Here is a 24,880-nt window from a genome sequence, read left to right as displayed (position 1 = left end):
GATACAAGATCTTACGGCTTTACTAACAAGACACTGAGACCACTTTAGAACCTGTATGAAACTACTGCAGAACTGTCAGTCGTGACAGTGCACCCATCCTCTGTCATTCCTGCAGTAACTCCAGCTTTCTGATGGTTCTCAGGAAATATTATTCCTTTGCAAAACAGAACACTCCTATGTGTAAACTATTTTATTTACATACGCTGTGATTTTTCCCCATCTGTTTGGCATCTCTTTTCAGCAGTATTCTATTTCCTGAAGGTTGAACTGTCTTTACTTACTCAGTCTGAAATCCATATATCTCTGCTTCTAACAGAGATGCTCTGAGTAAGAAACAGGTGAAATTTTAGAAGCAAAGAACATCTGAAGTGGAACTTTTTTTAACTGCACAAACCAAAGAAAATGAAATGAATCTGACATATTTCAAAATAATGCTTTTCAAAGGCTTCTTACTATTTAAAATGAGATCTGTGGCAAAAGAACACTTGCCTCGTTTGTGACCTAGGAAAGAAAATGTACTCCAGTATGACAAATGCTCAAATGGCAGAGGTGAGCAGGTCATTCAGCACACAAGTGAAATTTAAAGTAGCTTTCCTGTCTGCTGTAGACCTACAAAAGCAGCAGTGAACTGGCCATTACTCCATTCCTAATCAGACTTTACCCATTCTGAACTCTAGCGCAAATTTAATACGCAACAGTCCTGGAGCACACAGCTCGCTTACAGAACATCCCGTAAGTCTTATTTGTAAAGTATTTGGCAGAGTTTTGTTTATGACTTTATATCCCATAGTGTATGTAAATTGAGTGAAGAAATTTATTGCAAAATATCATGTAAGAGTTATAAATACTAATCCTCAGTGGATCAGCTTCACATTCACATGCCCTAGATATGTCATTCTTTGCCATAACAGAAAATATGACCGTAACACTGATGGCAAAATTCAAAGTAGCTCTAAGAGGTTTAAAGCAAAGCTTGTGTACAGTTAGGCTCCTAAGCTCATGAAAGCAACCTATATGCTTCCCTCCCCTTTATTCTGCTTAGATGCCTCAGATTTAGGTAAAAAGTTCTGAGCTGTGCTAGTCCGCATGTCTAACAACAACACTGTCCTGGTTGAGCTGGTCGTACAGGCACATATCATTAACCGAAGGCCATCTGGAAACCAGAAACTAGACCTCCCCGTGTTTTATGTCCCCATATGAACTTAATTTGTTAGCTGAGCAATGACAGCAGTTACCTTTTATAAAAAAACTTAGCGGTTAGAGCATCTGCCAAGGAAGTAGAAACCTAAGTTGTATGCCCTAAGGGAGTATGAACCTACAGCTTGTACATCCGCAGCCAGCACCCGAGGCACCGGGCTCTGCAGGACCTTCACGGCAGGATCATCCACCAACCCTTCTGCTGCATGGGGCCCCAGCGCTGCCAGGAACACTTGGGTCACGGGGAAAGGAGATGAGGTAGCTTCTCAGCACTGCCCTGGACCGAGGGCTCTCGAGCACAAACCAGCGTTCCAGATCCTGCTGCTAGGGCCTCCTTGTGTTTTAGATTAGGCAATCATTGGATAAAAACAGCAAAACAAGCGAGAGGCAAAGCACTCCGAATCCTGCTTCTAGGGCCAAATACTTAACTTTTACATACTGCAATAATGCAATCTTAAATCCCTGTTTTGGATGTGCAGCCAAGATCTCCCAAAATGTTAGAGTTACACTACCTCAGCTTAGTTTCACTGGCACCTTCTTGGAACCAAATTTAAGAAATGTGGTTAAAAGATTTTGAGAAACTAGAAGCCACTTACTGAATTTATCTGCTAGTGACAGATACGCAAAGAGGATGGAAGTTCATTACTGAAATTCAGCCTGCTTTAAGGTTTTTAAGAAACATTCTTTCACAAGTAATTTTATCAAATATTTCATTGCAGAAATATTAAAGTAGTAAAAGAAAAAAGTGCTAGATCTGAAACCATAGATGCAAACTTGTCAACTTTGCAAACACCTTATAGGCATCTCTGAGGCTTGTATGCTTTGTAACTACTGATGTTAAGCTACAAATTATTAAAATTATAGACTCTCTTACTCAAATAGCCTTGCTATTTTTTAAAGTTAATCTTCAAAATTATTATTTTTTAAATAAAACTTTGGCAAAATCAGTTTCACCTAACTGCTTATGGAGTTCCATTTTAGCTTTACCTTATTTTGTTCATTTCTTAGCTTTGCAGTTTTATAAGCATGATATATACTTGCCTTACTTAGATATGTATCAAAATCCACAACACGTACACTTATCTATAAATATACTGGAAGTTAAAGAAATGTTCTTATGCACCCTTTACACACTTCCTTCTATTCAGGTAACATTTAACACTTACAATATTGCATTTATAGGAATAAGTAGCAGAAAAAAAACCCACAACTGAATTAGTTGAAAAATTCATGCTATCATTTGCCAATAAATTTACTCATACCTGGTGTTGACGGTCTCTCCAACATATTCAAATGATGATAAATAAAGGCTTGACTGTCATGAACTGTGTCCATATCAATTTCCTCCTCTTCTTGAGAGTTTGAGAACTAAGATATCAGGAAAAAAAATAAGCAGACACTAATAATTAATTCTTAAGAGTATCACTAAACAGAACTTAAATTATTTTATTTTTGAGGTAAACTGGGGGTGAGAGGGAAAGGAATTGATATCTACCACTGCAAAGGAACAAAAATTCAATAAAATTAAAAAGGGTCAGTGTCTTTCCTTCTAATTCTTTCTAATTTACCGTGAAGCTGTGTGAACAAGAACATTAACTGTCAACTTTAGTTCTTGCCAGCCAATAAAGAATCTGATGGGAAATGATTTTGCCAAAGTAAGCGTAACAACTACTGTACACATACACACAGCAAGTCTTTTGTTTGAACATAGCTTTAAGAAAAGTCAGCAGAAGCCACTGCTGTTATTCTGAATATCCTAAATATTGTGGAAGTTGAATTTCCATTTCTTACTCTGATTTTGAGTTTGACTTTACTGTCTTCATTCTTCTCTAGTATTTGCCCTGGCTCCAATGGAGACCCGAGTGGCATATCAGCCTTCCTCTTCACCCCCTGCTGATGACCAGAAATGCTGGATGCTGTTTCCTTAACAAGATGATCATCCTCCTGAAGCAGCATTAAAAGATCAAAATTAGAAGATAGCAAAAGCCATGTTTCAGCCTAAAAGAGACCTGATAGCTGAAAACACTTCTGAGTAAATGGGTGATTTGAACAAAGTTTTCCCTGTAGTTCTGGGAAAAAGTATTTTCTAAAACCCTATATGGATTTGTGCCAACCTCTCCTACAAACATAGTTTCTCTTTACTTCTGTCCCTGCTCCCTCTGCATATCTAGCATTGGCATCTTTTCTGTCCCTTCTCACAATCATGGTACTGTTGGTGTGCAACAACATTTGCTGCCTCTGAATAGTCTTTCTATAAATCTGTGCCTCACAGACTCTCCTCATTCCAAATCTCTGTTGAAAAACTGTGATAGCCTCTGATCTACATATGGCATTTAGGTAAAAATCTTCTTTTAATTAGCTTTAAAAGCTAATGTTTACTTTGCTGAATAAAAATCATAACCAGCAATTACAATTTGATGTTCTTTTCCTGATTTCACAGCAGTATTTATTTTAAAAGTTACTGTTTTGCAAATTATCACTTAGATTAACTACCAAGACAGGGTTAGAGGTATATAAAAATAACAGGAGAGTCTAATAAGTTACACATAGAGCCATTAAAATAGGAGACAGGTGTTCCAACATGTCTAACACACAAAATATGGGAGAAAAAGTACCCACAGAAGCAAACATTATTAAAAGCCCCCTAAAAGCTAGATAAAAGCCCTGTTGCAGACTCTCAAGAGCGTATGCTGCTCAGCCAGACTGCTCTTCCTCTATTACATAAGGAGTGTTCGAGCTTCCCAAGTTCTTGCCCTGAATAACTCAAATTTAATTTTATAAAGTGGGTAACTTTCACCTTCCCTAGCACATTCAGCATCACAGCAGTATATCTAACACTCATTTTTAATTTGTTTATGCTCTCAGAATATACAGCCTGCATTAGAGTATCTAGTTAATCTGATGTATTCTATCACCTGTTAATTCTTTTTTACCTCAAATACATATTTCCTTCTTCCTCCTTTCATCCCTATTAAACACAACAAACATTTTTGAGCAAACTTTGGCCAATGTGAGAGGTAGCCTTTGTTTTGTTTTGTTTTTTTACAAGGAAAATCAATTCCCTGAATTTGGGGGGAGTTATGGTAAAAACGATCACCTAAATAAAGAAAGGGGGAGGAGAATGGAGACGAGCTGAGGAGAAGATACAAGGGATGAAGTGAGAATTGAGGCTTATACTAATGCTCTATTTTCAGAGTAGCGTAGCTGAAAGCAGCAGCCCTTTCCCCTTCCTTGCGCTTCTCTGTCCCAGGCCACCAGAAGCATTTGTGCAACCCATGATAAACTCCAGCAGGAAACTGATCCAGCAGGAAATATCTGCTCTTAAACAACAACAAAAAAGGTATTTTTCAACCAGATCCTCCCCGATCCAGCTCACTAAGCAGCAACAACTGTGCTAGCACAAAAGAGAGGACAGTGTAAGAGGAAAAGAAAAATAGGAAACATGTTTTCTTCTTTAACACTCAGGCTACCTTAATCAAATTTTGATACTCACTGAACTGCAGCCTAAAATTCTGCAAACAAAATGTCTTCCGCTAGTTAATTCTGACGCCTGTGTGCCACAAATTAGTGGGACTTTGTACGTGTTCTGTAAATATATAGGATTGCTCTAAGGATATCTGACTCCACCATGATTTTCTCCCCCTACTGGAAATAGCCTGCAAGGTACCATGATAATTTGCACTCTCAATTTTTAAACCGTTTTTATTCAGAAGTACATTAGCTACGGGCTTAATAAAGTAACTCTAAGATATCTCTTTCAAAAGGGTGGACAGAGTAGTTTTAAACATGCTAATCGCATATTCACATTCTTTTCCAGGATTTGTTCTCAAGCAGCTTCATCAGATGTAGTTTTTGAAATTAAGTTAAGAAAATTATTTATTATTCCCATATATGTTGAGCTTTTCCTCCATAATTAACCTGGTCCAACAAAGAGACTTAGTCTTGTAGCAGTGGCAGTTATTCTTAAGAAATGTATGACTTGAATAGCTTTTAAGATCCATTTTCTAACTACACTGTGGATTATGCATTAGGACAGAAGCCTTGAAAGCCAGAAAGCTATCAAACTTAATATATGTTACTTTTCAGAAGTTGTTACAAATCCTTCAGAGCGCAGTTCTAAGTAGGCAGATTCAAGTGTTCAGTGAAAACATACTGAAGTTCCAACTTTCTCATCTCTTAAAGTTGTTTAAAAAGAGGTACCTGTATGTATTTTAAGATATAATAAAATTATTGGCAAAAGATTTTGATTGGAAAAAACTGCACAGCTTGCCTACGAGCAATATTCTTAGCCTAATAAAAAAAGTTTTCATCACAGCATCAAACATTTCTGTGAATCACTTCATGTCTCATAAGCAATATGGGAAAAAGTAAAGTTTTGTAAAGGATGCAAATGATGAAACTAGAAAAAAAACAAGCAAAAAGTTTGCATGCTCTATGGAAAACACAGTTAAACCAAGTCAGAGAAGTTACGGTGTACGTCAGCTCTTCAAGTAGAAGGACAAAGGTAAAGTAACAAGGTGTAAAGGAAGCTTAGATAAAGCATGAAAAGCCTGAAGACGATACATAATGAAATCAGCAATCAATGCAAGGATGCAAGGCAAACTGAATGGGATGTATGCAGATGGTTTGTGCTTACGGTGTTCTGAAATCCTACTGACTGTCCATGATTGTTAGTACTATTCACAGGTTCCTGAGTATTTGCCACGGATTCAGGAATAATCGTTGGATTAAGTACAGCTTTCTTTTCTTTTAGATTAAGAACAAGCCCAAGCTCTGGTAATGGTAAACACGAAGGTCTGCTGAGGCCAAAAAGTGTAAAATACAGGTCCACAGCACCACATCGTAATCTCCAGTCATGAGAAGTTCCTAAAAATGAAGAGAGATTATTGTTAACATAGAGACACAATCATCTTCTCCCCCAAAATAAAACCATTTAATCTACCTAAATATGCACATCACCTGTGCCTTGTGTGTCTTTCCCTCATTCTTGCTGCCTCTTATTAGCTCTTAAACTCACTTGTCACATCCTGTTTTAAAAGAAAGCTTTAACTTATTTGGGCTGCAAGTTGGACAACATGTTTGACAAAACAAGATTCAATATCTAAATCGGAAAATCGAGTGTCATGACAACACAATGACAAATAAAGGAGGGGGGGAATCACATCCATATGCTTTCATCTTTAAAGTCTCACTTCAAATTTTACTATCAGACATTAAACAGAACGTTTTGTTACCAAGCTGGCCTCCCACATCAGTAGATTTGGTTACACTTGCCCGCGTGTATTCAATGAAATTTAGTAGGAGCCTTAAGTTTGACTGAGGCCTATTCCTTCTGGAAGCCTCACTGATAAAGAGTATAAACTAGCAATACATGAGCATGCTATTTGATGCCACTATCATGCCATGTACTTCACTGGGCACTCATAATTTAATCTGTATTTAAATTGGAGATAGGTATTCTTATTGCATAAAGCTATGCTTTATTCATTTTATTTTTCACTACAAACTGTGTACTGCATTGCTATCTTCATACACAAATGGACAGAGCACATTTGGCACCAGCTACAGCAGAAAGTTACCTAACATCTGGTGCAAAGCTGCAAATACAGTGATTCTGGCATCAACTCAGCCCAGCACTTGACTGATTACAAGTTTATTGAACATATTGTTCCACAGTAAAAATTCAACTATATCTGGTAAACAAGACACATTTAAATACTCAAGAGAATCAGGTGCAAATACTAATTTTTAAACTATCCTGACCTTTAATATTAAATAGTTCACTCAATGTAAGCTAAAACTTCTTAAAATGCCATGCTGAATTCCCATTCAGTGTTTCTCCCATTTTCCAACAGAACAGTTAAGCTTAAATACAATTGGCTGCCAAATCTCTCTGCCGTCTTTGGAAACTGTGAGCATTATCAATTTTATGAATATTAACACATTAACACAGAAATAAGAAATGATTACATATATCACAGCCCATGCTTTATGTTGTGCTTATCTTAAATGAAAATACGTCACTAGTCTTGAACCACGCAGCTTTAAACCTGGTAGCTACTAACTTGTCTCACATTAACATTTTTCCAAGCACAGTAGAATGCTACAGTTATCCCTTACAGAAAATAAACTGAAACATTATGTCATCTTGATGCATAGAAAATTAAGTACTTAAAGCCTCATGAATCATAATAAGAATGTATACCCTATTTGTTACTTGCAAAAAGAGGTAATAGTTACAAGTAACATTGCACACACTCTTCTCTTAATGGAAAAAGGAAAAAAGAGAAAAACAAACTCTGATGGGAACATCATAACTGTTTATTTCCTGTGCCTGACACTTGGCAAATCCTACAAAACTGAACTACTAGTAGTTTCCCCCTTCAGCCCCTGGAGTGTAGCTCTAAACTTTTAAATGCTAAAAATAATGATACACAGAGAACAGACAGCCTCCAATGACCCAAAAGACTATATAAACGTTTATATGTAATCTGCATAGTAACGTGCCAAATGTTAAAGGGCAGTTTGTCAGGACTGTATGAAACTGCTTCAGTAACGAAAAACAGGTCAATGGTAAAGATGCAGATCCTTCTCTCGTCAGGATCTTTCCTAACCACACAAAGCAAATCAAATCTTAGGTTTAAAACAGCTTCCCAAAATCTCATTTAAATTATCTGTAGGAGTGTTATCCTTTCTTATACTCTCTCAGAGTTTAGTAAAAGAGGACAAAGACAGACTGCCTAATGTAAAGCAAACTATTAAGAAACAGGTAACATACACACCATTATTTAATGAAACATTCAGGGTGAATGTCTCAGTCAAAGAATCACGCTATGCCAAAGTGTATCAAAAGGACACTACAGTAGTGGAGAAAATAACAAAAAACAAGGAGCCAGGCAGTACTCTGCATCACTAACAAAGTTCAGTGGGTACATGATAGCAAACTTCCGAGACTGACTGTTCAATTTGTAACTATCAAACCTAAGAGCGCTCTTTGCATGTAAACCTGCATGCTTGCAGGTTTATAAGATTGAATTCAAAGTATCCTACAATACAGAAAATAAAACCAACCTGAATTCATCAGTTTCCAAAGCTGATCTACCAGAGCTTCATTACATAAAGGGGACTCCATGTTCTTCGTAAAAGGTGGATTCTTAGTCAGCATATCCAGAATCTTATGCCTAAAATAAATAAAAATAGACCATTTTTTAATTAAATCCAAAAGGAATATACTAAGAATACAAAGTTTGATCAATTTGTAATATTCTTACAAACATTAGCCATTTTATTCAAATATAGGATTTCTTCCAAAATTTTAAAATTTGACTGTCACTGATATTTTAAGTTTTTAGCTCCTCCTTCTGTCCACAACATGCACACAGATTTATCATCAGCAACGTAACTTAAAGATAAAATGTAAAGTGAAACAAAGCAGGATATTATTAAACACCATTTCTTAATAGTTAGGTACCAAATTGTAGGCTCTATTATACTCTTTGGTAAATTAATAGATCTTTTCTGTATGCTGACTTGATAATTATAAAGAAGCCGCCACCCTGGTAAATAAACTCCTGCTGACACCAAAGAATTTTTTTTTTTTTTTAAGTTTAAATGTTTATGATTGTGATATAAAATGACAGGAATGAAAACACTGACTTGCACACCCTTCTAGAAAGGGACACTGTCACCCCTTAAGCTACGCTGATGTATAAAAATTTTGCATTTACCATCTTTTCCTACAATATTTACACACCGAGCTGAAAGCAGATACATTTTTTCACTTCTTTTAAACCTGGTCTTGAAAACATTTTACGAACGAAAATAATTATTTCTTCCATTTTTTATTATTTTAAACCATTTTCTCTGTATAGCCAGCTTCTTTCTTGCTATTTTATAAATTTGGGACAAGAAAATTCTGAAAGATCTTTTTTCAGAGGCTTATACACAGCACTTAACTCAAAATTCAAACAAACTCCTCTTGAAAGAGACTCGAATGCTCGAATGAAAATTCCCCTTCCTTCCTAGACTGCACCTGCTCTGGTGACTCTAGCTGTATCTACTTTCATTAACAAGAATGACGGCAGTAAAGTAGAGGACAATCCTGCAACTATGATCTTTTAAGAAACCAGCCAGAGACAGAAGGTAAAAGTAACACTATTAATCTTTGAAACTCAGTGTTGTAATGGTGGTCAGAAACAGAAAACACTGGGGAAAAGAACGATTAGGAACCTGCGTGTTCAGAGGTTTCTAATGCAGGTGCTAAAGTACCCAGTCACTCACTGGCTACAATAAAGCTGAAACCAACAGGCAATATTAGAGGTTATACCACATTTTCACATGTTTTCCTTTCACCCCATCTACAGTCTAACAATTGTGTTACACTGCCTGCTGGCAAAGCTTACTGTGCAGTATGTCTCAATCTTTGTCTTTTCTAAGTATCATAAAATCTTTTTACCATGTGGAACATTAGATTGGTATACGTCATTTGTCAGTATGAAATCTAACTTCAGTCATTCACCAGAGGAGTAGAACATAAAAGACAAAAAAATATACATAATGGAGAGTAAAAACTAAGTATATTCGGTTTTGAGATGTGAACTGTTGAAAGAACAAAACAAGCTTCAATTTATATAAAATCATAAAACTGTATTTTCTATCTGTTAAGAAATATTAAGTAGTTAAGCATTTGATCTGTACACTTTTAAAGCCCGAAATAAAGTACCACCATTCTCTCCACTTTTTTTTAAGTGATCTCAGGCTAAGAATTCCAGTATTAGTAAAAATATTAGCTATTTATTGACCACACTAACCTTATGTAGGGTACAGGATCATTCTGAACCATAGTGAGCAGCCACTGTAGTTCTTCATAGCTCCTATCAACTGCAAGGAAAAATAAAACAAAATGGCTGTAAGTATACAGAAACTGGAATGGGTTTGATGAAGATGATCACAAATTCCTGAATCAGAACATGAAGAGGTTACCATTTCTCAGCTGAATCACTATAACTAACAAGAAATTGCGTCGTATTAATGATCTTCTTTATTTTAGAAAGCACAGAACCTTCAATATCAACACATTCAAATATATTTTCAACAATCTAAACCATATTTTCTGTGAGGAATATAGAAGATACAATTCTCATAGGTACACACAGGAATATGTGATAGATCCTCATCTATCTATAAATAGCATAGAAAGAAGAGGACTACAGGGCTTACCTAAAAGAGTAAACATACTCCTCTTCGTAGTCTTCTTTAATTTTTGAAACAGTATACTTAATAATTAAAATATATTTTGAAACTTGTTAGCACATACTTCTAGAAAATTGCTGCCTGACACTTTTTTAAACTAACTCATTGATTCTGCTTCTAACTTAAATTATGTTATAAAAATCCTTTGATTGTCAGAGTAACAATACATAAAAATTCTTTCATTTTTGAGTAACCAGTAATAATATTATCTGGTGTTTTTTCCTATTTTGTACTTTTTTTTTCCTCAGGTGCATAATTATAAGAGTCTACAGCCGTATTCTCGTTTCTTCAAAGCAATGAAGACCTCACTTAGGCTTTGCTTTAGTTCAGAATTAGGGGTGTATTAACCATTCCTGTAGAGACAGTTCCAAACACACTTCTGTTGCCTTCTATTTCATGATTCCTAGTAATTGTATTTCTTTCTTTCCAAATGTAGGGTATTGTCAGTTCTAAATAATTTAGTTCAACTTCCCTTCCTAATTTCAGTCATTTTTCAGTCAACAATTCCCAAATACAACTTTTCTAGTCCAACCAAACCTACTTCCTATTATTCCTTTGCTATTTCAATATGGAAAGTTGCTTTTAAAGGAAGACACAATTTGATTTAGAATTACATTAGGAGAATCAGCACTTGAAGACTATTTTACGCAAAGAAGTTACTGATTAGATTCATTCCTTTAATACTTTGGATAATTGGCAAGGTGATCTCTTGTTGGGCAGGCAATTAAACTACATTATAATACTGCTTAGAAGAAGGCTGAACAAGTCTTTTGCAGGCAGCTTGCAACTGAGCTCCAGTTTTCCTGCAAGCCAACAAGAACCAAACCGGTTACACCGCACCAAGGGGAAATCATGCCTAACCAATCTGATAGCCTTCTATGATGGAATGACTGGCTGGGTAGATGAGGGGAGAGCAGTGGATGTTGTCTACCTAGACTTCAGCAAGGCTTTTGACACTGTCTCCCATAGCATCCTCATAGACAAGCTCAGGAAGTGTGGGTTAGATGAGTGGACAGTGAGGTGGATTGAGAACTGGCTGAATGGCAGAGCTCAGAGAGTTGTGCTCAGTGGCACAGAGTCTAGTTGGAGGCCTGTAGCTAGCGGTGTCCCCCAGGGGTCAGTACTGGGTCCAGTCTTGTTCAACTTCTTCATCAATGACCTGGATGAAGGCACAGAGTGCACCCTCAGCAAGTTTGCTGACGATACAAAACTGGGAGGAGTGGCCGATACGCCAGAGGGCTGTGCTGCCATTCAAAGAGACTTGGACAGGCTGGAGAGGTGGGCAGAGAGGAACCTCATGAAATTCAACAAAGGGAAGTGCAGGGTCCTGCACCTGGGGAGGAATAACCCCATGCAGCAGTACAGGTTGGGGGTTGACCTGCTGGAAAGCAGCTCTGCTGAGAAGGACCTGGGAGTGCTGGTGGACACCAAGTTAAGCATGAGGCAGCAATGTGCCCTTGTGGCCAAGAAGGCCAATGGTATCCTGGGCTGCATCAGAAAGAGTGTTGCCAGCAGGTCGAGGGAGGTGATTCTCCCCCTCTACTCAGCCCTGGTGAGGCCCCATCTGGAGTACTGCGTCCAGTTCTGGGCTCCCCAGTACAAGAGGGATGTGGCACTACTGGAGCAAGTCCAGCGAAGGGCCACAAAGATGATTAGGGGACTGGAGCATCTCTCTTATGAGGAAAGGCTGAGAGAGCTTGGCCTGTTTAGCTTGGAGAAGAGAAGGCTGAGAGGAGATCTTATCAACGTGTACAAGTATCTGAAGGGAGGGTGTCGAGAGGATGGGGCCAGACTCTTTTCAGTGGTGCCGAGCGACAGGACGCGAGGCAATGGGCACAAACTGAAACACAGACACTTCCATCTGAACATGAGGAAAAACTTCTTCACTGTGAGGGTGACAGAGCACTGGAACAGGTTGCCCCGAGAGGTGGTGGAGTCTCCTTCTCTGGAGATATTCAAAATGCGCCTGGATGCAATCCTGTGCAATATGCTCTAGGTGACCCTGCTTGAGCAGGGGGGTTGGACTAGATGATCTCCAGAGGTCCCTTCCAACCTCAGCCATTCTGTGATTCTGTGAAGAGGCACTGAACCCGATGACTATACCCTGCCTTTAAACAGGATTTATTAGCTCAGGGTCTGCACTGTGCAAATCACAGCCACCCAGTTTAGGCCAGTTCTGAACCAATGCCAGAGCAAATTCGTATCTGCTCAAACAAGAGCCACAATCTCAGATTTGCCTTAAAAATCTGAGAAAATTAAAAAAAAAAAAAGAGCTATGCCTGGGACATACTTTTAAGGTCTTACTGACTGCCTATGCTCAACTATACAAATGCAAAATTGTTTTGCATGGAAAAAAAACCCCACACTTGTCTAACTATTTCCATTAGCAGTATCACAGAACTAATAAATCTGCACAGACAGACATTATTTAGTTTCTACATAAGTTTGGGAACTTTTCTCAATCAATACAAATACAATCATGCAGCAAAAACTTAAAACATCTGTGAGCACATTAAATCATAATTATAAAAAAGATGCAACTCTTTGGACTGCTACTGGAAAGGATTTTGAAATGGCCTTTGATTAGAGAATGAACAATCTTGGAGAGGAATCCTTTATTCTTATAGTGCTGGATAACAGAACCAAGAACACTACCCTTTGGGGGTAAAAAGTCTTTTTTACTTCCTAAATTTATTTGTGCTCGAAACAAAGTAAGTGTTCTCTGACATTTACCTTACAGTGTAAACTAGACATGTTAGACTTCAGAAAGTTTGCTACTAAGGCATTTAACCTGCTCTTCAAATATATATAGTAACTACATAATGTTTTGGGGAGCAAAACCAAATTAAACCTGCCATTTGGCTGAAAGAATCTTACTAGTTTCAGGAAAGATCTGTAGCTCTTCATATTTCTAGCAGACATAAAAGTGACTGATTTTTTTCTGAAGTAAAAATTCTCTTGACATTTTTTGAATTACAAGAGATTGCATATCAGTTCTCAATTCACAGCAGAGCATCTCTGCCCTAGACTTTAACATTCACAAGATTAGATAAACACGGATATTTATTTAGAACAGTTTGTTATTACTTGTTACAAACATGCAATTGCTTTGTGGTATATGTACAACTCATAAATCATATAACTATCAGAAGCTACCATTAAAAAGTTAATAAATCCTGTTCACTTCAAGCCAGTTTAGATCAACTGTCCAAGACCTTATACACTGCCTCAAGCATTTTATGGAGTTAAGATGTCTCAAAAAAAAGCCTTACTATTAACAGCAAAGAAAACAACTTCATTTCCACAGAGAAATGATTTATTTTAAAGTAACTTTAAAAAGTCAGTGCTATTCCTGCTGAGAGTTGATACAAAAACATGGCAGTTCCACACTGTCCCAGAAAATACAGACTTTCCTTTTCATGGAAATAACAAAATCAGCCAACTTCCTTTATAAGAACTGTTTAAAAGCCAACTTTGGCACAAGCAACAGGCATTAGATAGCTGATGTTTTACATCCAGTAAGAACTGGAAACCAGGTAAGTGGAACAATGAGCATCAGAGCTCTTGGCGATGGATGGCCAATCACTTCTTATTCCAGCGCCAGAGACGAAGGACTCTGCAAGACAAGCATTGCTGACTTCTTTATGGATAACTGAAGAAAGCACACTGAGTTTTTGAATTTATCCCTCTGCCAAAAAGCTACCAGTCTTACAGCAGAAATAGAAGCTAACGTACTACAAAGTGCTGTATTTGACAACAGAAACTGATGACAAGTTAAGATGGAAGGCTGCATCGTGAATGGTGGTGATTTTGCCGCACGCGTATATTTGCTTCTGCTATATCTGCACCAGAGAAAAAAGCCTTTGGCAAGGGGTAGGGCAGACAGGTACAGTAATAATCTAATACATCATCTCAGATCTGAAAGACAGCTCAGTCACACCATACCTTTATCTCAATCACTGACTCCTTTTCATCAAGACATCTTTCTACTGATCTTTCCCATTCAAGTTTTACCTTCCTGTATTTACAGAGTATTTCAGGCAACTTGTCCAATCTTGCTTGTACAGCAACTCATTTGACCAGCTCTTTTAAAGACGTAATGTATTACTTTGCTATACAAACATTTTTCTTACCCAAGCCAGTCATTAACTATAAACACCATCCATAAAAGGTCAAGAATTTAAGGAGAAAACATTATTTCTATCAGTTTGTCTTTCCAAAGGGTGAGATGAATTAGTGAGAAGATTATTCTAAAGGAACCCAGCTGATGAGTAAGCTTTCCATCCTCCAGCAAATTTTTCCACTAACCCTCTACGAAAGGAGAAACAGCGAGCTGTGCAACAGAGAGATACACAGTGTCAGCGGAGTTCTGAATTCTAGCTGGACATCACCAGTAGGCCACCACATGATACATCTGGGGTGAGTTTTGGATGCAGAATGCCCGCTGAATTACAAGACTGAGGGTGAGGATGATGCCCAGTGCACAGCCTCCCTTGAAGCTACTAGTTTTTCTTCCCAAGAGGCTGCTTTCAGTCTGTAGAAGCAGGTCAGAATTCCCTCACAGATATAGTCATCTGTAAGATTCAAACTGCCTTTAAATCTGTCATTGTCTACCTGGTTTGAGAAGTCTTTGAACAGAATGACAGACATAGGATCAAAGTAATCAACTTCTTATTAAAAAAAGAGAAAACAATAATTCATGAAGAATGCAAGGGAAACTCTCTATTATCCTGGAAATGAAAAGACAAAATTTGAGAATAATAAGTAGTAGTCTAGGACCAACTATTCTGCTCACAGACGAAGAATTTCAGATCTTGGCACTTTGATAGGGATAACCCTTCAAACACAAGAATCGTCACAAATTTGCAGCACAAAGACAACCCCAAGTAAATGAATAGATCAATCTAGTACACTAAACCCATTTATTTTTATAAAATGGGTATCATTAGACATAATTTTCAATTGTTTCTAGAAAATTTGCCAGGATTGAATTTTAACTTCAAATGGTAATCAAGAAAGCTACGCAGTATTTTTTCCAAAGACCTGCCACAGTCACTTAAAATAAAGACAGTATTTAGAAAATGGAAACATCTCACATACATAAGCTATGTATAGGGAATGGCAGAGCAGACTTAGTGAATAATCATTCAAATAATCTAAGCTTCCAAAATTTACATGCATAAGATGCATGCAAGTTGCAAAATAAAGAGATTAGTAAGGAGGTAAAGCAAAATTTTTGACTAGCAATTATGGTTGAAGTCAACTGAATCAAAAAGACTGAAAATGAGGCATTAGAAGAAATCTCCAGCATCCCTTACCACTACTTGTCACGCTGTCTACTCATTATTTCAAAACTTCAAGTATCTGATTCAATTTGCAAAATACACTGAAAAAAAAAATGCTCACCACATCTTCATAAAACTTGAATTCTCTAGGACAAAGCATTAATAGCAGGAATAATTCTTATCAATACAGTTGTCATCACACTCTTCTGGTGGACAGTATTTCAACCTAATATCAATGACGCGATTATTACATTTTTCTACTACCATCACAAGTTTTACAAAGTGACAAAATACTTTAAGAAGTACCTTTTGTATAATCAACAACAGCCTCCAATGCTGCTATTCGGACATCTACAAAGTGCCCATATTCTGCATATGACTTAAAGAGAGCAGGATCACTTGGGACATGACCATTCTTCTGAAGGACTCGAATAGCCTTTAAACAGCTAGATTTGATGGAAAGAGGAGATTTAGATGAGGCTTCTGGAACATCAACCGTGAAGAATAAAGTTACTTTCTTCAGAATGAAGTTATTACTGAGCACTTTTCCAATTCCTCTACAACCAAGTTATCCAAATTAACACATTACAATTATTTTCATAGTATTAACACAGAGAACTCATTAATTCTGAATTAGGCAGAAAGACTGGAACAAAATTCCCCACTGTGTCAAATTTAGAGTTTGGTTTCAGTAGAACCATACTAACTTATACAGAAAACGCAGGGCAGATATCGTTACCATGTTATCTTTTGCAAAACTTTCATAAATGCTCTATAATTAACAGATTTACAGATGCACAAGCACGATCAATTTAATCCTGCTGTTAAAACTCCAGACTGATAGAATTTAATGTTGAAAAATAAAGCAATCAATAAAAATTTGCATTATCAATTTTCAAAAATAAGAAAGAATTTGCCATATAAGACTCAAGTGAGTTAACTAAAATCTCACTAAAATACTAACTACAGAGGCTATTCAAAAACAAAAAAATTTGTATTAACATGTCTGCTCTCTTTATATCTACAGCAATTATTAAAGCACACCTGACTGTAATGGTATGTCTGTAGCTGGGAAGAAGCTTCTCCATATTTAGGAACCGGGTAATTTCCTCAAGAATAAGTCGAACATCAGGATTTAAGTTATCTAATGTTCGAACTTCATTGTTCACACTGACTGCCGGAGTTACAGAGTTGGCTAGGGCATCAATCAGTTCAGCACGATAGTAGTTGTCTGAAAACTAGATAAAAATAGCATTAAAATAAGAATATGTATTTTATTTTTAAAAAACAGAAATTTTGAAGCATTATTATAGAAAAAGATTTTTAAAATAAAAACTGAGTAACAAACTGCATGAGAAACCAAACAGTTGAATATGTTTCTCTAAATATGGATTTGAGAGAGAGTGTGCGCAAGTAGACATACTATTAACCACTAATCTTCAATTTGTAATAGCAGCATATTAGTAGTCATACACGGGTTTATAAAAATGAAAAATCAGGCATAGAAAGTTTTCCAGACCTGGAAAATAAAAGCCATTGTTTCTAAATGTGCTTGCGTTCAGATGTCTAATTCTCTGCCTCCTGGCCTTTATCAACCCTCTTACTTCAGTACTCTCAGCTGTGTTGCTACAGTGTGTGTTTCTACATACAAGAAAGCAAGGCTTTGTTCCACTTAACTTCAGGTACTTCACTGGGAAGATGATGTTAGGACCCTAGCAGCTGTAGGCTTCCTCTTAGGTACAGAGATGGAATCTTAAATCATCTTTGGATCTTAAATGTCCTTTAATCATCTTTTAGAGCTGCTCTGTGTCAGAAGAAAGTTAACATGACACTTCCAACTCAGATACTTTGGTTTAGTGATGGACCAAGATGAACCTGGGTTTTAGCTGTTATTTAACTAGATGAAGACCAACTTGTTCCATGAGCAAGATCTGACCTTCAGAACCCATAATCCTAGTCCCATGTATCATCCAAAAAAATATATATATATATTCCCTTTCTCTTTCAGATACTCTTCTCAGATTAAAAAACAAACACAACAACCTGAAAAACAAACCCTGTGCTTAGCTTTACATACTACGTTTATTCCGAAAACGTTAGTGCTCATGCACATTTCCTCAGAATACATGGGTTTCTTGAAAGAGAGACAAGGCAAGAAAAATGTATGCAAATGAAGACAGGCAGGTCTTTAGTAAGTCAACAAGCACAAAAAGCTTTGAAACATCTCAGGAATGCTACTACAGAAATGTCAGCTGCAGAATATTCACCAACATTTACTGCTGTTAAGCAGTTTGAAAAACCTGGAGAACAAACTCAGCCAACAGTATCTTCTTTTTGTTTGAATATATCTCCCAGTATGTATATACGTACGTACGTACATACGTGTGTGTGTGTAAAAATAAAAAGAAGGGGGTGATTTCACCTTTTCAGACAGAGGGCTTTTTCTAGCTTCTAATTTTTATCAACTTTGTTAGCTAGGTATTTGCCTAAGTATTTGTGACATAGTAGATCATACAATATACAAATTAGTCTTTTTTTCAACACAAAAGTGAGAGATTAAAATAAATACATTCTTTACCTTATTCTTCCTGTTATCATTATACTTGATCAAATCCAAAATAAACATTAAAACCTCCTTAGGACAGAGGTTGTGAACATCTCTCAGAAGAGCCATGGCAACAGGCATAGTCTGCAATAAAATTAATACTAACATCATTCTTCAATAACAAAAAGATAAGTTACGCTGTTAAAATGAGCAATTAACAATTTTATAATAGCAAATCTCTAAAAAGTTCTATTTAAATGCTTTTTGGAAGTCATATCATACACTTTATACTTTCCAGTTCCAGATCAAAGAACTACATACTTATTGCTCAATAATTAGTCATAGCGTAGGCAGACTTGACAATGCAGTATATCCAAGAAAAGTCTGATTCAAGGCACAAACACAAAAGTAGCAAACAGAAAATAATGAAACAGAAAATGACGATGGAACTCATTCTGAGATAGACAACGAATTTAGTTTTTTGGTGAACCTGATGTCTAAGCTCACATTACTATCACAGGACATACAGCCAATATAGTCACTGAAGCCTAAGCTCCCATTACCATCAAGGGATATATAGCCAATACAGTCAATGAAGCCTAAAGAGCCAATAGATACCTTTCTCAGAACGAGCTAAATAGCTCCCTAGGTTCTGCTAACATAAATTTAGGAATCTTGCTCCAGATCTGTACATTTGGGACTCCGAATTAAATGTCTTTGGCAGAAAAGCATAAGATTGAAAACAGTGAGAAAGAATGAACAATGACAAAAAGAGCATAAAGACACAAAAGACGTCCTACAAAACAGAATGATGGGCAGAAGAATTAAGCAGTTTTGGACAGAATAAGAAAACAAGATTTGAATTTTCTCCATAATTAGGAATAGGAGATACGTGAAATAAGAATTCAATCACCCAGTAATTATAACATGAACCTTGAGCAAAAACCACTATCATTCATTTTAATGGTTATTCACTGTACAACTAACACATAAAGGTCCCAATAAGAAACCTGCACTAACATCAAACATGCTACAACACATGACTTTGACAACTAATAGGAAGGATGAGGCAACAGGGAGAAGATTATGCAGTGCCTTTAACCTTGAAAAAGCTCACCACCTGATGATCAGATTTACGAGATTTTGTTTCTATTATGAGATCAATGCCATTAATGAACTTAAAGATCAGCTGACAAACTTAGCTAAAAAAGCAAATGGTTAGCCTTGATACTGTGCAATAAATTCTACTTAAGAATGAGCTCAAAAATATTTGCAAATAAGTACTCCGTTTTTTTGAACAGATGGCTACTTTAACTTCAGCTTCTCAGAACAAAATATTAAAACTTTGGTTAACTAACTTCCGACAAAGATGGAACAAACAGAAGCTGAATAAGAAAGACTTAGTTATTCTGGATTTTTATGAAGAGGCAAAGCGACCACGCTATTGGTGTTTCTGTAATTGTCATCTGTAGGAACGTTTTTGTATTTTGACATTTCTTTAAAAATTTTCAATAAAAAAAATAAGTTTTACCTTTTGCAGAAAGTAGCTTTGAAAGTTCATAAAGTTGTTGGTCTTCACAATGTTTGGACAACTCTTACAACAAAACATTCGGGTAAAGAGTGACTTCATGGCTGGTGGTCCTGTCCACGTACTTACCATGGAATTTGCAATCTATATAATTAGGGTGGAAGGGAAGTCATATTAACGTCACCACTGCAGGTTTAGTTTGGCTGAACAAAAATACACATTTCCCATAATAAAAAAGAGTAATTGCCGAGAATGTCCTGCTCTTCAAATAGATACATATTTTCATCAATATATTATCTTATATTAGCTAAGCTTGCATTGCCATCCCTAATATACCTTCTATACCACAAAGGTAAACTTTATGAAAAATGGTTTCATTTGGAGGACATCTGCAACTTATCTTTCCATGATAAATTTCTGTTCTTAATTTTCCCTTTTATATATTAGGCAAATATTTGATGTTTATTAAGCCAAGTATTCTGACTTCACAGAAATCAATGATGGAAGAGGCATTTGCAATACCAGCTTCCCAAATGTACCGTGCCAGTAACCTCAACCTGGATTTCAACTAAGCTTCAGCCACCCTAGGAGTAAAAGACCACCCCTAAAGTGAAAGGCAAGTCAACTACCTCTCTAACTTTAACAGTGATTCACAAACAGACCATGCAATGAGACAAATTTATTGCTACAGTCTATTTTGGTGTAAGGAAGTAAGGCTCTATAAGGACAAAACTGTTATAGGGCCTGCCCAACATCCTGGTTTGGGATGTTTATTGTATGGAATAATAAAATTGTATAGAAAAGAATATGTATGCCTCATGACAGACTGTGTGTGTGTGTGTGTGTGTGTGTGTGTGTGTACACACAAATGGGGCCAAAGCATTCTACAACTTAGCAGCAACATAGAAGATTCCATTCTTACAGATCCTCCACAAACTAAGAAAAATACTATATTCACACAACATAGCAGAAGAAAATGAATTTGCTGATTTCTTGCTAAATTGCTTTAGCTTGTTTCAAAGGGTATTACATATGCAATAGAGCAAACAAGGGAAGAGGCTATCTGAAAGTGACAGCTATCAATTTCACCATTTCTCTCACATAAGGTGGGAGCTTTGTCATGAAAGCCATCTTCCCCTACAGCAGTTCTCAAAGGAAAGTTAGAGGGAGAAAATGCTGTAGTCAGACTAGATGTTCCCTTTGCAACAACCGAAGTCTTCTAACTAAAGATGTCAATACAGCTTTTTCTGTAATGTACAAAACCACTCTTACTAGAGAGGAAGCTTAATCCCAATGACTTCTTCAGGCTTCTACATCCCGCTTTACTGAGATAGAAACCTGATGATGAACTTAAAACTGGCAAATGTGAAATTTCAGTAGCAGTGTGGCATAAAAAACCCAACACCCAAAATATTAGAAGAGATCACCATATTTACAAGACATTCAGTATTCATTAAAATTTGGATCTAAATTTTTTTAGAATGTACTTCTGTTCATTTTAAGCATTTCATTTTGTAAAATCTATAAAGAATAGTATTATCAAATTAAACAGCAGTAAATCCATCATATTTTTAGTAACATTTGGTTCTTATAATACGTTCTGACTCACGTGGATTTATGTTTTGAAATACTGAATCCAAGCTTTCTATTTATTCTACTGATATGCTACAGTCTGTAATATTCCACAGTTACCTGAATTAAATGTATTTGCAAATTCTCCACACCATAACGTAAAAGCCTTCCTTGCATTATTTCTACTTAAAAAGACTAAAGGATTTTGCTTGAACACTCTAGTTCTGCATTGCTTATTTTTAAGAGTTCTCTATTCCCTCAATCCAGTATAGCATAAAAAATTGGTAACTCATTCAACCTAAAATATAACTGTTACTCACAGCTATGGACCTCCTCAGTGCCTTTTTTTTTTTTTTTTTTTTTTAAATCACCTTACATCACCACCACAGCAATGGACCTGCATCTACAGATGGAAAATCAGCTTGGAAACTCATGAGAATTAATACCATAACACAATTGTCTTCACTTTTCTCTTTAGGGTCATTTGTTACGAACTCAGCAAACAGTGTGCACCCGCACGTACGTGTGCATGTCTGCACATTATCATATATTTTGCCACTTGGACACTGGATAACCATAATATAGTTTATGTTCGTATACTGCACATTACACCGCAGAAGATATTCACTTATATCCCTATGAACTTCCTTATCACTGAGAATTCATTAATGTGTTATCTGGCTATTCTGTTCCTGAGAGACTGAAGTACTATTATGCAACAAATTACATAGCCCATTTAGTAAGTGTAGTAACCGAAATTTCTTAATGGAGTACCAGCTATCATTTCTCGGTATCCAAACAAATAGACCTTAATGTTTGACAAAGTAATTGCAATCCAGCTAGAAGTTGACCTGATCCGCAGACCCAAGGTTCTTTTATGTGATTACACTGAGCAAAACTGATTATGATTATCAGCAGTCGAATTGTCTGAGAATTCAGAGCAAGGACAGAAAAAACAATTAAATTTAAGACATTGTAACAATTACTCTTTTAATATTCACTGGTGACAGGCACCTGCATTTTTAAATATTCTGAATGAATTCATTATGAAATACGCATATTTCAAGTCAGAAACTGGCACAATCAATACTAGCAGATACACTGACACTATTATGTCAATGTTTTGTAATGTTAAAATTGATTGTTACAAGCATATCTTGGATTTTGATTTTCAAAATATGTCCAAAGGATATACTTCCATACACATATTGAACTTTTCTCAAGAAGTACAGGGCAGAAAGCAAGCTATATACTATTAATATGAACTCTATAAACTGTCAAAAGCATTCATATTTAAACATGCCTTTCCTAAATATCTTAACCATTTATTCTTTTACATTTCCATCTGGTAGTTTTATTGGGATCTCTATTTTTAATTTTTAATGCTAATTTTGTGTCTACACAATCTTCTTTCTTCAAGGAAGGCAACTATTTGGCTTCTTAATATTTAAATTCAGATGAATATTACATTTACTTTCTGCCTCTATTCAACATGAAACAATACAGAGCAGCAATTTGAATTCACATTAGACAGAAATTTTACCACTCCAGATTCCTCAAAACAAAGGCCAAGAAATTTCCCAACAAAATTAAAAAAAAACATTTTGCCTCTGAAAAAAGTAAACAAAAGTCTTTTATTTCTGCCACTTCATCCGGAAAAATCCCTTGTGGTTTTTATGTCTGACATCTCAATTTTGACAATTATGAAAGCATTCTGCAGTCTCTATTTACAGGCTAAAATAATACGGCGCTCTTTTCAAATCAGTCATGTTAAAAAATACTTGGCAAACACCTTTAAGAGGCCAAATATCAAGCCAATTTTAAGGACTGTGGTGAGTTTTGACTCATTTTCAAATGCTGACAATGCCTAGCAGATTTCTTTCGTTATTTTTGTCTACATACTCTCACCTTTGCAAGGCAGAAGCAGGCCAGCATTCTCACCCGGTAGAAGCACTGCTCTTGTTCTAGTATGTCGGTCAGTGCAAGCCGCGATGCCGGCGTGGGGAACTTCTCCAGTGCCAGAATGGCTTCTTCCTGGGCCACCACATCTCTCTCGTACCGAAGCTGATATTGCCACATGAAATCAGATTGTTCAAATTCCACCTTCCTCAGTACTGACATATCAGGATCTATTCTTATCCAGAGCAAAGGGGAATCAGCGCTAAGACAGACATGAAAAACGTTAATAGCTACAACATTTCAAGACTACAGAAATTAAAAATATATCCTGACTTTTTATTATTTTTGAAATACAGAGTCAAAGAAACACAAAATAATTAAGGTTGGAAGGGATTTTCAGAGGTCATCTCCAAAATGAGGAACCTCCTGTTCCTAGGACGGCAATTCTACAACCTCCCAGGATGAATCCAACCCTCAAACATATTGAGGTGAATGTAGTATTGCAGTATTTTTAGACCTACAGTTCTGAAAATTTCCTGATAAGCTACTGCATAGTCTCAATATACTTAATTTTACTTCCTCAGACACCATAACTTTCACAGTGGAGTAGAACTTTATCACCTGCTACAGTTTAAGACTACCAAAAAAAGATATCTAACAGAAGATCTCGTGGTAATAATCTAGGTTTTTATATACTGATTTTCATCAATAGACCTGAAAGTGCTTTACAAACACATGCTAGCATATGGAAAGTGGACAAGAGTAATCACACATTTGCACAGAATTGCCAGGCCAAATGATTGTAAACTGAACGTATCCACAGACAGGACTTAAAGCTGTAACCTAAAGGTGAAATGGACCATTAAAGTTTTAGCAGCCCCAAAAATAAAGTTATTCCCATCAAAAGAAGTGTTTTATACTTTACTATTCATGTAGCACTGTGACTGCACAAATCTTTTATGGGAGCAGCAAATACAAGTTAAAACTAATAATAAACTCTCTTCCACAGTTTGCCATACAAAATCCATAACAGACACTGAATTGGGTGAGAGCAGGGAACGAGGAAGGTTATCCAAAAGAGCATCTTTATAATATGATACATATTTCTATACACATTTGTAGAACATCTAAAATTACTATCAGGATAGTTGCTAGAGAAGAAAGGATAGTGAAAAGAAGTATGCACACAAGGGATTTAGAGGAACAGAAAAGAAAGACGGTTATTGTATATGCTTGGAGAAGAAAAGTCCAAACAGCACAGCAGAACTGAGAGCGTTACAGAACAGAAGAGGAGCAGACAAACAAAGTGTAAGGGACTTGCCTAAAATCACATGCCAGTTCAAAGGTAGTTCCAAGAAGGTAATTAAGGTCTCAGCTCAGCATAATGCAATAGCTACTTGAATATAAGTCACCAGAACTATTCACAACATATATGCTAGTTGCTCTCAAACACAATTTTAAAACCATTTATTCATACAGACTTTTCATATAGAAATGATAAATATAGCTTCCTCGATGAAAATATCTCCTACAAAATTATTTCTGGTCATATCCCTAGATGAGGTTTAATTTAATGGAAACTCCAGCTCTTTAAATGTGACA

At 36.4% G+C, this 24,880-nt stretch overlaps 1 protein-coding gene across 3 annotated transcripts in view; it reads right to left on the bottom strand.

Annotated features, from left to right (window-relative positions):
* The window catches only part of TAF2 (TATA-box binding protein associated factor 2), a 61,463-nt gene that overhangs the window by 8,947 nt on the left and 27,636 nt on the right, over positions 1-24,880 (bottom strand). For 2 of the 3 annotated variants that reach the window (XM_067290219.1, XM_067290220.1), the window contains exons 16-25: positions 23,288-23,540; positions 19,811-19,951; positions 18,313-18,423; positions 16,779-16,972; positions 16,041-16,180; positions 10,008-10,077; positions 8,269-8,378; positions 5,834-6,063; positions 2,989-3,141; positions 2,460-2,565 (exon numbers count right to left, since the gene is read on the bottom strand). In XM_067290219.1, the coding sequence (XP_067146320.1) occupies positions 2,460-2,565; positions 2,989-3,141; positions 5,834-6,063; positions 8,269-8,378; positions 10,008-10,077; positions 16,041-16,180; positions 16,779-16,972; positions 18,313-18,423; positions 19,811-19,951; positions 23,288-23,540 (1,508 nt within the window). The remainder of the gene's footprint in view (positions 1-2,459; positions 2,566-2,988; positions 3,142-5,833; positions 6,064-8,268; positions 8,379-10,007; positions 10,078-16,040; positions 16,181-16,778; positions 16,973-18,312; positions 18,424-19,810; positions 19,952-23,287; positions 23,541-24,880) is intronic. The other variant, XM_067290222.1, reaches the window with a different exon arrangement.

This window comes from Apteryx mantelli, chromosome 2, assembly GCF_036417845.1.
Source record: "Apteryx mantelli isolate bAptMan1 chromosome 2, bAptMan1.hap1, whole genome shotgun sequence".
Taxonomy (NCBI): Eukaryota; Metazoa; Chordata; class Aves; order Apterygiformes; family Apterygidae; genus Apteryx; species Apteryx mantelli.
Note: the sequence above shows the minus strand (reverse complement) of the source record. Positions and strands in the feature narration are given on the sequence as shown.